Below are 13,030 nucleotides of genomic sequence, written 5' to 3'. Positions count from 1 at the left end.
TATTGGTGAATGCATGTGTGTCAATATTAATTTGCATTGGTGCCAAGATCATGTGCTTAAATTATTAGAATGTTGCTGCTTATACTTGCTTGAGCATGCGTTATTCATACGTTAGAATTGAGATCTAGCATGGGTTTAAAAGGGAAGAATATATATATATATATATATATATATATATGAAATATGAATGGATTGATTTTACTTTGTTCTAGGTGATTAAAAGCTAGTATTATGCAAGTACTGGTGTAGTGCCCTACGGGGGTGTTCGACCGCCAGGCGATAGCTACGAAACCAGTAAAGAATTGAAGTGTGTGGCGTTTGGCGATAAGGGTTGTCCCGCCAGACGATAGTTGTAGAAAGAGTAGCATTGGAGGCGTTGGGCGCCTGGCGGCACGTGTCCCCCGCCAAGCGATCTAGAAGTCTTTTGCGCTTGGCGACTCGTGTGGAGCGCCAGGCAACTTTTGATGAAGTAGAAGTTGTGTTTTGCTTGCTTTGGATGTGTGTGGTCTACGAACCATGGGCGATATCTCAAGGGTCAGATGTTGGAGTATTCCTGGAGTTGTGGCTCAAGATGGAGCGTAACACGAGCATTCTTCGAGTTGTGGCACGGAATTGCGAGTGTTCCCGCATGTGTTCTACCAGTGGTGGCTGGTAGGTTGGACAACAATGATAGCTTGAGATTATCAACCAAAGACGTAGAACATGGATTACATGGTGGTGGCCATGTGATATGATATCAAAGGATGATGATACTTGGATTTGTGTGTGTTTTGTTATATAAATTGATGCATATCTTTTATTCTGTGAGCTCACCCTATTTGCTTGTGTTTGGCGATGATCGTGTATGCGGTACACGGGAGCAGTCGATGTTGCAGGTGGATCTGGTGAGGCATAGAGCCGGAGCGGGGCTAGTTGGGAGAGGACTTGCTTAGAGTTTTATATTTTATAAGTTTTTAAAGAATTTGTAATATTTCATATTACTACCCGACATTATAATTGAGTTTTAAATTTTCTGGTTTTGGGTTAACTTCGGATGTAATAAAAGTTTTATATTTCCCATGTTTTGGAAAATGGAGCTTAATAAATGAGCATTTAATATTATTATCTTAGTTTATTAACTAAATTCGTAATATCTGGACAGGATGTTTCATTTGGTATCAGAGCAATGGTTTTCAAAAGATTTTTGGGGTCTGTGGGGAGTGAGCTTATCGTGTTCCGCTTACGAGTCAATGTGTTAATTCTTTAGTGTTAAACCTTTTGTTTGCATAGTCATGACTTAAGTTGTGTGGTTTCATCCAGCTGAAATGTGGCGTGAGCAAGCTTTGGCAACCAAGAGAAAGAGGGATAATATTGGGGCTGATGGGATTGCACATGCGATTCATCGGATGGTGGACACGATGCAGCCTAATGCAGTGCAACCCAGAGCCAGAGTTGCACCTACTCGTCCTGTGACTATGGAAGATTTCATGAGGCACAAGCCAGCTAAATTCACAGGCAGGGCCACTCCGGACGAGGCAGATGCATGGACGAGGGAGTGTGAAAAGATATGTCGAGCGCTTGGGTGCACTGATGCACAAAAGTTGACCTTCGTCACATTCCTTCTTGTGGCGGATGCTGAGTACTAGTGGGTGGGGATGCAACAACTTATGCAAACCCGCGAACAGCAGGTGACTTGGGCTAATTTCAGGGCACGATTCTTGGAGAAATGCTTTCCTGACAATGCCAGATATGAGAGGGAAGCAGAATTCCTTACTTTACAGTAGGGGACTATGACGGTGCAGGCCTATACTGATAAGTTCGAGTACTTGGCGAGGTTGTACTCGCAGGCTGTCACTGAAGAATGGCGTTGCAAAAAATTTGAGGGCGGTCTGAACCATAAGTTGCGTCGATTCCTCGTACCTCTAAGGATCGAGAGTTCCCTGTTTTGGTGGAACAGGCAAAGACGGTGGAAAACCTGGAGAGGGGTCCAAGTCGGGTTATGAGGGCACATCCTAACAACAATAGCATCAATGAGAAACGACAACAGAAACCCTACACCAGACCTCAACGTGAAGGACGAGGGACAGTGAAGTGTTTTGAGTGCGGGGGAGACCATTTCGGCGAGTTTGTCCAAAACTTTCGGGAGTAGTGCCGGAAGAGAAGAAGTGTTACAATTGTCGCAAGCTAGGTCATTATGCGAAATCTTGCCCTGAACGTGGGGGAGTTTAAAGTGCCATGACAACAATAAGGTAAAGTTTGAATTATTTGTTTTTGGAGTAGTGAAACATGTTATTCTAGTTTGTGTGATGTATGCTTGAAACTCGTTCATACCTTTAAAACCATGTTGTACTTTTACTCTGAAGACTAGGGATAGTCGAGTAAAAAGAGTTGCTATTCTACCCTTAGGACTTGGAGAGTCGGGTAAAATGGAGTTTTGGGTTACTGTAAGACTTTGACCTAAGCTTAGTGACAATTTCCTTGCTGGGTTTTGTTGAGTAGGCAAGGAATGTTGCTTGTGAGGCTTAGGAAAAGTTATGCTCTTACCGGGTTTTGGTGAATAGGTAAGGGTGACTCTTGTTGGGTTTTGTTGAATAAACAAGAGTTGTGTTTATGGGGACTCAGGAGAAGCAACACTCTTACCGGGTTTTGTTGAACAGGTAAGTGGTGGGCTCTTGCTGGGTTTTGATGAGTAGGGAAGGGTGGTTGTTGTGATTCTCAGGAAAAGCAATGTCCTTACCGAGTTTTGGTGAGCAGGTAAGGGTGATACTCTTGCTGGGTTTTGGTGAGCAGGCAAGAGTTGTTGCTTATGGGTCTTAATGGAAACAACGCTCTTACCGGGTTTCGGTGAGCAGGTAAGGGTGGTACTCTTACTGTGTTTTGGTGAACAGGTAAGGGTTAGGCTCTTGTTGGGTTTTGTTGAACAGACAAGAGTCATGTTTGTGAGGCTTAGGAGAAGCAACGCTCCTACCGGGTTTTGGTGAACAAGTAAGGGGTGAGGCTCTTGCCGGGTTTTGATGAGCAGGCAAGGGTTGTTGCTAATGGATCTTAATGGAAACAACGCTCTTACCGGGTTTTGGTGAGTAGTTAAGGGTGGTACTCTTACTGGGTTTTGATGAACAGGTAAGGGTTGGGCTCTTGTTGGGTTTTGTTGAACAAACAAGAGTCGTGTTGGTGAGGCTCAGGGAAATTAACCCTCTTATCGGGTTTTAGTGAGCAGGTAAGGGGTGGACTCTTGCTGGGTTTTGGTGAGCAGGCAAGGGTTGTTGTTTTTGAGTCTCAAGGTAGGCAACGCTCTTACCGGGTTTTGGTGAGCAGGTAAGGGTGATACTCTTGCTGGGTTTTGATGAGCAAGCAAGAGTTGTTGCTTACTGGTCTTAGTAAAGGCAACGCTCTTACCAGGTTTTGGTGAGCAGGTAAGAGTGGTACTCTTGCTGGGTTTTGGTGAGCAGGCAAGGGTAGTTGCTTATAAGACCTAAGAAAAGTAATGCTCTTACTGGGTTTTGGCGAGCAGGTAAGGGGTATTACTTGTCTTTCCCAATGCGTTGGTGCGCAAGGGGAAAGGTTCCATCCAAGAAGCGTTGGTGCACAGGGAAAGGAACTTGTGAACTGGAAGTATTAAGAACAGAAAAAGTCTTGGTAGAGTGATGAGGGTGCACACTCATGACTATATCTGAGATAGTTTCCTTTCTTAATTCTAAAGGTTTAGGTAAAAGAGAGAAAAATGATAGGGTGAGTTGTCTCCTATACCTTTCTTGTTAGGTTTGCGTTTGTTTTTCGATATGTCTGTGTTATCTGTAGTGGCTGCCAACAGAATCAAGGTCAAACTTGATCTGTTGTTTTGCAAGGGTTGGGTAGGACCTTTGAGAAAATCTTTTGATCGAAGATGCGAGTACGCATAAGGAAAAAGTGGGAAAACGTATGAGGTGAAGGATAAAATAAAAAAAAAAGGTAGGAACCAGGAAAGGAGAATTTCAAGATAAAGGGAGTTGAGACAGTCCTATTTGCATTTTTGCTGGGTGAGCTCAATTTTCGAGGACGAAAATTATATAAGGTGGGGGGAATGTAAGACCCGTGAAATTTAAATAATTAAATAAATAATTATTTAATAAATATGGGTAGGAGAGCCTTTATGGCATTTAATGGAGATTGTTATGATATGGAAAAGTACTAACTTAAGTGGTTGAGAGTGCTTGGTTTGTGTGAGAGGACTTAGGTTCGAGTATTATGTATGTCATTTATGTGTTATTTAATTGTTATTATTTTATTTATGTGCATGATCATGTTGAGTGATAACAAAACCTTAGAATTATAAGAATTATCATGAAATATGAATTGGTTGAATTGGTTGTGCAATTGTCTTTGTGATTGAGGGGTTATGGGTTCAAACCTTGGTGAACCCAAATTAAGCTTTCTCTTTGCTAAACTAATTTTTGGCATGAATGTGAAAGGGTGGAGGAAACCCTAGCTGAATGGGCAGCCAAGGAAGGGGTGGAAAACCATCTAATAATGGTTCTTGAATGACCATTAACCTTACTCCAATTAATTTTTGTTTTTTTTTAGTAAATGGGGTAATTATTGGGTTGTAATGGTGAGAGAGAAGGGAATTAGAGAGGAAAACAACATTGTATTGTTGTGAGGGTAATGGGCTGCAGATTTTGATAGCACTAGAGTTGGATTGCAGAAAGATTTAGAGTTTTTGGGTGGAGAGTCAAAGGGAGACCATTGGAGATCATAAAGAATTGCAACAAATTGTCTTGGGAGCAATGATATCTAGGTTAGGGGAGCTGCTCTAATTGTCTATATGAAATTGTATGATTTTATGTTGTATGATGTATGTTTGGGTGCCTATTTTTGCGTTAATCTTCCACTAGTCGAGTTTCTGGAAATTTTCCAGAAACTGCCTAGCGGCTTTGGATGCCCGCCAGGCGATGCTTGATAGTGACACCAATTTCTGGGTTTTGAGATGAACCCCTTGGCGGCAAGGGTGACTCCGCTAGGCGACGTAACCCTTGTGTTCTTGTTCAACGATTCAATATGGATTCTGTGATGGTTGGATAATGAGCAAGGTTCATGTTCATGATTTGAATGTATAAACTTATGAAATCGATTTGTTTGTAATTTATGCGCTCGATTGACTAGAACGAGATTTGGGGGTTTAGTGTTCATTACGAGTGCGGGAAAAATCTGGCGTTTGCCCAGAATTTGATGTGCCGCCTGGCGGTAAGTATGCGCCGCCAGGCGAAAGATGCTGCAGTAGTGGAAATTACATTCTGTCACTGTCGGGATGCACTTTGGGATTTTGTGAGAGTGAGGCTAAATTCTACATGTGATAATTATACGAAAATAATCCGAATGGAATAAATATGATGTGGGAACAATATAATTATGTCAAGACGAATGCTAGAATTGTTGTTTTGGGGTTTTAAGGATTACACAGATGCAGAACAATTTGGGATTTTTTCCAGAACTGTATGCAGCGCCTGGCGGCGCATGAATTGCTGCTAGGCGACTCAAGTTAAATAACTAAGTTTCTGGGTTACTGTTAAAAAACCACCTGGCGGTGAAGAGCTGCCGCCAGGCGACGCGGGGGTGTTTTGTTCACGAAAAATGCTGTTTTTCGTACTTTTTGCGCTACAGGAACCGCCAGACGCTACTTTTGTACCGCTAGGCGCTACCTTCCTGATTTTTGGGCGCTTGGCGCCACCATTTTTCTAGTTCGTGCAGGTTTCGTAAAACTGAATTTCCCGGTTCGTTAACCGTTTGATTTAGGTGAAATTTTGAAATCTGGTCCACAACACGTAGTTCTTCAATTTTAACGGTGGAGATTTGATTTGAAGGTCAGTAGCCATAGATATACGTTACTCAATATTGCTGATTTTGGAGTATTTAAAATACATGAATAAGCTCTTGATAATTTCAAGTAACTTCTAATGAAGCAGGATTGGATCGTTTGGTAAGCCTCTATCAATTTGAATGTCCCTTTAGATTAGTCACATGTTGAGAATTGGTTATTGGTGAATGCATGTGTGTCAATATTAATTTGCATTGGTGCCAAGATCATGTGCTTAAATTATTAGAATGTTGCTGCTTATAGTTGTTTGAGCATGCGTTATTCATAAGTTAGAATTGAGTGCTAGCATGGGTTTAAAAGGGAAGAATATATATATGAAATATGAATGGATTGATTTTACTTTGTTCTAGGTGATTAAAAGCTAGTACTGCGCAAGTACTGGTGTAGTGCCTTACGGGGGTGTTCGACCGCCAGGCGATAGCTACGAAACCAGTAAAGAATTGAAGTGTGTGGCGTTTGGCGATAAGGGTTGTCCCGCCAGACGATAGTTGTAGAAACAAAAGCATTAGAGGCGCTGGGCGCCTGGCGGCACATGTCCCCCGCCAAGCGATCTAGAAGTCTTTTGCGCCTGGCGACTCGTGTGGAGCGCCAGGCAACTTTTGATGAAGCAGACGTTGTGATTTGCTTGCTTTGGATGTGTGTGGTATACGAGGCCTTGGGCGATATCTCAAGGGTCAGATGCTGTAGAATTCCTGGAGTTGTGGCTCAGGATGAAGGGTAACACGGGCATTCTTCGAGTTGTGGCACGGAATTGCGAGTGTTCCCGAATGTGTTCTACCAGTGGTGGCTTGTAGGTTGGACAACAATGATAGCTTGAGATTATCAACCAAAGATTTAGAACATGGATTACATGGTGGTGGCCATGTGATATGAGATCAAAGGACGATGATCCTTGGATTTGTGTGTGTTTTGTTATATAAATTGATGCATATATTTTATTCTGTTAGCTCACCCTATCTGTTTGTGTTTGGCGATGATCGTGTACGTGGTACACAGGAGCAGTCGATGTTACAGGTGGATCTGGTGAGGCATAGAGCCAGAGCGGTGCTAGTTGGGAGAGGACTTTCTCAGATTTTTATATTTTATGAGTTTTTAAAGAATTTGTAATATTTCATATTACTACCCGTAGACATTATAATTGAGTTTTAAATTTTCTGGATTTGAGTTAACTTCGTATGTAATAAAAGTTTTATATTTCCCATGTTTTGGAAAATGGAGCTTAATAAATGAGCATTCAATATTATTATCTTAGTTTGTTAAGTAAATTCATAATATCCGGACGGGATGTTACAGGTCACAGCAAGTTTAGTTTTCCCATTCTAATTCAACTAACAAGTGCATATGACATAGTAGAAGCAATTAATTCAACTCAAAAATCAATTTTGAAAGTATCACACAAGGACACAAAAAAAAATAGATTTGACATGGCAGTGCAGAAACCAAACAACAAAACTTTTTCACACAACCAAAACTGATGTGGTGAATCACACAGATGACACAACTGCACTTAACAAAGTCCACAATGGAACAACACAGACATATGCAACCGATTTTGAAACACTGATGTTGGCCAAAGTAGTCATAGACTACGAAAATCATGGCACCACAGAGTGGCTACTGCATAGAAATAAAAGCAAGTGGAACTCACAAGTAATCCCACGGTCAGTGCACACAGATGTGAACCAAACCAAGAAATTGGCCAACATAAACAAAGCAAAAAAAAATGAAACTACAAATATATGAGAGATGCACAGTTTAGGCCAATCACAAATACAAAAAATTGTGATTAAGCAGACACACAAGTAAAACCAATGCAGTTGCCAATATCAACAAAGATCATCGTGATTTTACTTCAAATAGTTGGATATGAATATAGTTAGAGCAATGAGAATGCAATCGCAAGAGCCAAGGGAAACCAGATTGACGAATCAAAAATATACAAATGTAGTGGTCCAAAACTGAGCAACAGTACACATTACTGGCAACATATCAAACTACTTAATCCAAAGAGATTAGCATGGCTGACCAAAAACACCAAAACTCAGTGTACAAAGACGATACATGACTCAGTCGAGGAAAACAACTACTGCAGAACAAGGTTTAATCATAGCCTATGCCATCCCATGAACAAAACCTCACAGGTAATCTGAACAAAGCCAAATATATTGTAATAGCTCAATATTGGTTTGGTCAGCAAAAATCATTGGCAAGCACATGAATGGCAGAAACAACACAAGAGTGAAACAGAACGGGAATTCAATTGGACAAACAAAGCAAAAACTCAGCACGAATTAAACATGAAACAGTGAAAAATATGCACTGTAGATAGTTGCTAAAGATCTAAGAGCAACTCTCGATCAAACAGAACACACACAATACAGAAACAAATAATTCAAACACAAAACAGGAACTGAATGAGATGCGAAACAGTGACAAAACACATTGTAGGCCCACATCTATGGAATTAATGACATATAAAACAACTACACAAAAACCTAAGACAAAACATCAGATCCGAAAATGTGAAAGCTAACTAAGAAAACGAAATTAAACCTAATTGACATGCATTTGAACGACAGATTAAGAGATCTATGACAATGCATCACAATATTGATTCAGAAAATGAGAACAAGACAGTGAATCAATTTCAGCACAAAATTCGTGGAGAGCGAGGGAAACGTAGCAGAAAGGTTTGATTAAAAAGGTTATCACTCGGTTCGCTCTGGTTTCTCACTGGCTTGGTAAACCCTAAGAGGCCAAAACCTAATATAGGGTTTAGGGTGAGTGATGAGTTCAAATTTTTGCCCTCATTTAATATTTAAATTTGGGGATTTAATTGAATTTTCTGTGCTTAAAGATTGATTTAATTAGGATTTGTGATTATTGGATTTATTGAGTAAGTTTGGTAAAAGTGGCGTAAAAATTGATTTTAGTTGCATAAAATATTATTGGATATTCTAACGTTTGTTAATGCAGCTGAAATTTATTTTTGGTCAATTAATAGTGTGATTTTAAATATTCAAAGTTACAAAATAAGTCAAAAATCAGGAGCTAAATGCACCCCCAGTTTTTACTTGCACACTCCTTTTAAAGTGGACCACAAAAACCTGTTCTGCACCCCCAGTTTTCACTAAGTTGCACCCCTCCTACCACTTAAACTCCACTCAACCAGATCATGCCATGTGGCAATCCCCACCTCTTAAAATTAGCCAACCAGAACAAGCCACGTGTCATAATCCTACCCTCACCAAATTAACCAATCAGATTCTGCCACGTCATCACCTTCATCTCCCAAAACCTTCTCCCGCGGCCACCACCGTCAACTCGCCGGAGTTCCACCACAAATCGCGTGCTCCATTTCCGCGGCCACTCGCGCAGAACGCCACCGCGCGCCACCACCATCTTCCTCCATTCGCGCCTCCGTCTTCTCCGCAGTTCCGTCAAACTTCCTCGCGCACCACCGCACACAGCACCATCTTCTCGCCTTCGCGCCGCCGTCACGAACCATCCTCTCCATTCTCGCAACCTTCTGCAACAACGTCCACGCAGCCACCGCGCCTACACCTGCATCTGCGCAGCTTCACGCCACCTCCATGAGCACCATCGCGCACCACCATGGCAGCTCTGCAGCGCACACGAACAACCTCCGCGAAGCTTCTCCGCAGCTCCGTCGCGCCTCCGACCGCCACCACCGCGAGTTCTTCTTCCCGCGAGCGCGTCAGCCACCGCTGCGACAACGAACACCACCTCGCCGGAGAAGAAGCCGGAGCAGCCGCCGTCAGCCGCGCAGCCAAGGAGAAGAGTGTGAGAGTGAAACCCTAGTTCTGGAGAGAGACACTCTGCGCCACGTGTCAGGCTGCTATTGGACAGTCAAACTGGTCAACTGGTCAACTCTGGTCAACTGGTCAAAGTCAGCAGTCAAATTCTGGTCAATTTTGTAAAAATGCTTAAATAAGAGGGGCAGAATTGGAAATTGGACAGAAATTGAGTTGTAAATTAATTAAATAAAAATAAAAGATTTTAGCAACTGACAGATAAAGCCCAAAGTCCAGTGGAAGCCTATATAAAGAGACTTAAGGGAGCAGAAGAGGGGAACTGACAATTTTACAACTCACAGCTTAGACACTTAGAACTCTCTGGTTTTGGCAGATACCGTCTCCACCACATCTCTCATTCTTTCTTTTATTTTCTTTCTTTCATATCATCATGTATTCCATCAAAGCCATGGAGGGCTAAGCTTTTAAGGGTTGATTCCACTGTAATTTCTTAAATGGATTCTGAGGTTAGATGAATTTATATGTTTTGTTATTTTGATTATTGTTGTGGTTTTTGTTTATCTATGTCCTTTGCTTCTTAATCGAATAGAAAATAATGATTTAAAATCTACATGCATGCTAATCATATGAGTTAAAAGGTTTTTAAATTAAATTGAGACTTTACTTTGATTTTGTTTAGAAACTTTCATTTGATTAAATAAGTTTTTGCCAATAATTGAGACTTTAATTTGATTAGAGGTAATTACTTTAACTAAAATTAGTCAAGACTTTACTTTGATTAATTAAGTTTTCTATTTGGTAAAGAAACAAAGGAATAGACATGATTAGGCATAGTAAAATTAATTGAGACTGTACTTTGATTGAATTTACTATGGACAATCTAATAATTCTCACTTTTAATTGAGACTGTACTTTGATTAAAAGTGAGGATGCCAACAAATGAATTGAGTCTTTACATTGATTTATTTGTAAATCAACAACAATAATTAATTTAACAATAATCTCTAGATAACCAATGAAGAATCTTATTTAGAAAAAGCAGTGGAATTGACCTATTTACTATTACTGTGTTTACAATCTTCCGTGTCATTTTCTTTGCATATCAAAACCTCCCTATTTTTATAGTTGCTAGTTTTAAATTGCATTTTTGAGAATCAAATATTTGAGATCAATTCCGTATTCGTTGTGAGACGACTCAGGGTTATCTTAACCCTAACTATTTTCTTCACTACAAACTGGCAATACTGAAGTTGCTAAAGTAGTGGTAATAGGATCGCCTAACGACAGCGATATCAGTGAGCTGATGAACGTTAGGAGTGATCTCTACCGAAAATCTCATTCATCAAAGTTGGATTACAAAGAAACGGCTTGCCATTTTATAAAACGAATGGCAACCAGAAAGAAGAAAACAGAAGTGAAGAAATGAAAATCACCATCTAACAGGAGCCTAACAGTAATATGGTCTCTAGAGGCTAGGGTTTGAAATCTTAACAGAAGTTTTAACAGAGATGAACCTTAGTCCTACAGTGTGAAACGCATGCAGAGGTGGGTCGGCTGGTGTGAAGGTTCAAAGCGTGAGAAGAACCCTAATAGCTAAGGGTTAATGCTCGTGAACAATGTTTTGGTTGGCAAGTGGAAAGAAACCTAAAGCAAGGGTGCAGCCCTCTCATGAACCCTAGCGGCTGGTAATGAAGAAACCCATTTGCGGCGTGGGTGCGTTTTAGGCGAAAGGAATTTTTGTTTGCAAATGGATTGCACGCGTGATTTCTGAAACAAATTGGGCTACCTGAAGCAGGTGTCTCGGTCCATGTTGTAACGTGAATACATGGAGGAACTTAGGTTGTATGTTCAAGGCCCAATTGACGTTGTTGCTGAAGGAAGCATTGGCTGCCAGCGTGGAGGTGTGCGGATGAAAACCAAGTCACGCATGATTGAATGGATTGGGCTACAGCACAAGATCTTCATAATTTTGGCTGACATTTGTGTGGTATGTTATTGGGTCACGGGCCCAACACCAACAATTAAGAATAGGCAGCTTCGAAAAAATAAAGGCTGCAATAAGCAACACAAGATCAATTAAAACCATATTTATTTAATTGAAAATAAAGAAAATAAAAGAAATTAAAAAGAATGGGCCTACCCAATGGCCCAGGCTATGAGCCTTAATGGGATCACATCAGAAACCTTCTGGTGGTAGGGAATGAAGAAAGATGTGGCTCAATTTGTACCATCTTGTTTGACATGTCAAAAGGCAAAGGTGGAGCATCAGCGACCTGGTGGGATTCTACAGCCCTTGGAAATACCAATGTGGAAATGGGATAATATTTCCATGGATTTTGTGACGCATTTGCCACAAACCTTTAGGGGGCATGACACCATCTAGGTTATAGTGGACCGAATGACCAAGAGTGCTCATTTCTTGGCGATGAACTTGAGGATGTCTATGGCCAAGTTAGCCCAGCTGTACATTAAAGAGATTGCGAGGCTGCATGGAGTACCTTCGAGCATTCTATCAAATAGGGATCCCCTGTTCACTTTGCTGTTTTGGCAAACCTTGTAGAGTGCCTTGGGGAGCAAGTTGACTGTGAGTTTAATTTATCATCCCCAGACCGATGGTCAGTCCTAGAGGACGATTCAGTCGCTTAAGGATTTGTTGAGGACGTGTGTACTGGATCATCTGGGTGTTTGGGATAAAGTCCTACCTTTAATAGAGTTCACCTACAACAATAGTTTTCATGCGAGCATTGGAATGACGCCATATGAGGCTCTATATGGTAGGAAGTGTAGGACTTCGCTATGTTGGTATCAAGATGGGGAAGCAGTGCTTGTTGGACCAGAATTGTTAGAGCAGACAACTGAGAAAGTAAGAATGGTGAGAGATAGGATGCAAGCATCTCAGAGTAGGCAAAAGGCTTATGCAGACCGCAGGAAGAGACCCTTGGAATTTGTGGCTGGAGATCACTTATTCTTGAGGGTCACCCGAACCACTGGTGTGGGAAGGGCTCTCCGCTCAAGGAAGCTTTCTCCTAAGTTCCTTGGCCTTCACCAGATCTCGAGGACGATTGGGCCCGTGGCTTACGAGATTGCTTTTCCTCCTCAATTGGAAAATCTCCATCCGGTGTTCCATGTGTCACAACTAAGGAAGTATGTGTTTGATCCATCTCATGTGTTGGAGGCCAAGGATGTGTAGATCAGGGAGGATCTCACTATGGAGGTACCACCCATTGCTTTAGAGGATAGTCGTGTGGAGGAGCAACGAGGGAAGCCAGTCAACCTAGTCAAAGTCATTTGGGATCGAACGACAGATGACTCTACTTGGGAGTTAGAAGAGGATATGAGGAAGTCACATCCACTTCTATTTTCCTGGTAAGTCTCAATTTTTGAGGTCAAAAATATTTCTTGTTGGGGAGAATGTAAGGCCCAC

At 41.4% G+C, this 13,030-nt stretch overlaps 1 protein-coding gene across 1 annotated transcript; it reads left to right on the top strand.

Annotated features, from left to right (window-relative positions):
• The first annotated feature begins 12,355 nt into the window (after positions 1 to 12,355).
• Positions 12,356 to 12,796, top strand: LOC146887700 (uncharacterized). The gene is made up of 2 exons (XM_085670348.1): positions 12,356 to 12,580; positions 12,656 to 12,796. Exons 1-2 carry the CDS (start codon positions 12,356 to 12,358, stop codon positions 12,794 to 12,796), a joined length of 366 nt encoding a protein of 121 aa, XP_085526474.1.
• Positions 12,797 to 13,030: the final 234 nt, after the last annotated feature.

This window comes from Vigna unguiculata, chromosome 3, assembly GCF_037176805.1.
Source record: "Vigna unguiculata cultivar grain cowpea cultivar isolate G323 ecotype 2 chromosome 3, ASM3717680v1, whole genome shotgun sequence".
Classification (NCBI taxonomy): Eukaryota; Viridiplantae; Streptophyta; class Magnoliopsida; order Fabales; family Fabaceae; genus Vigna; species Vigna unguiculata.
This window is presented reverse-complemented; position numbering and strand designations above follow the sequence as displayed.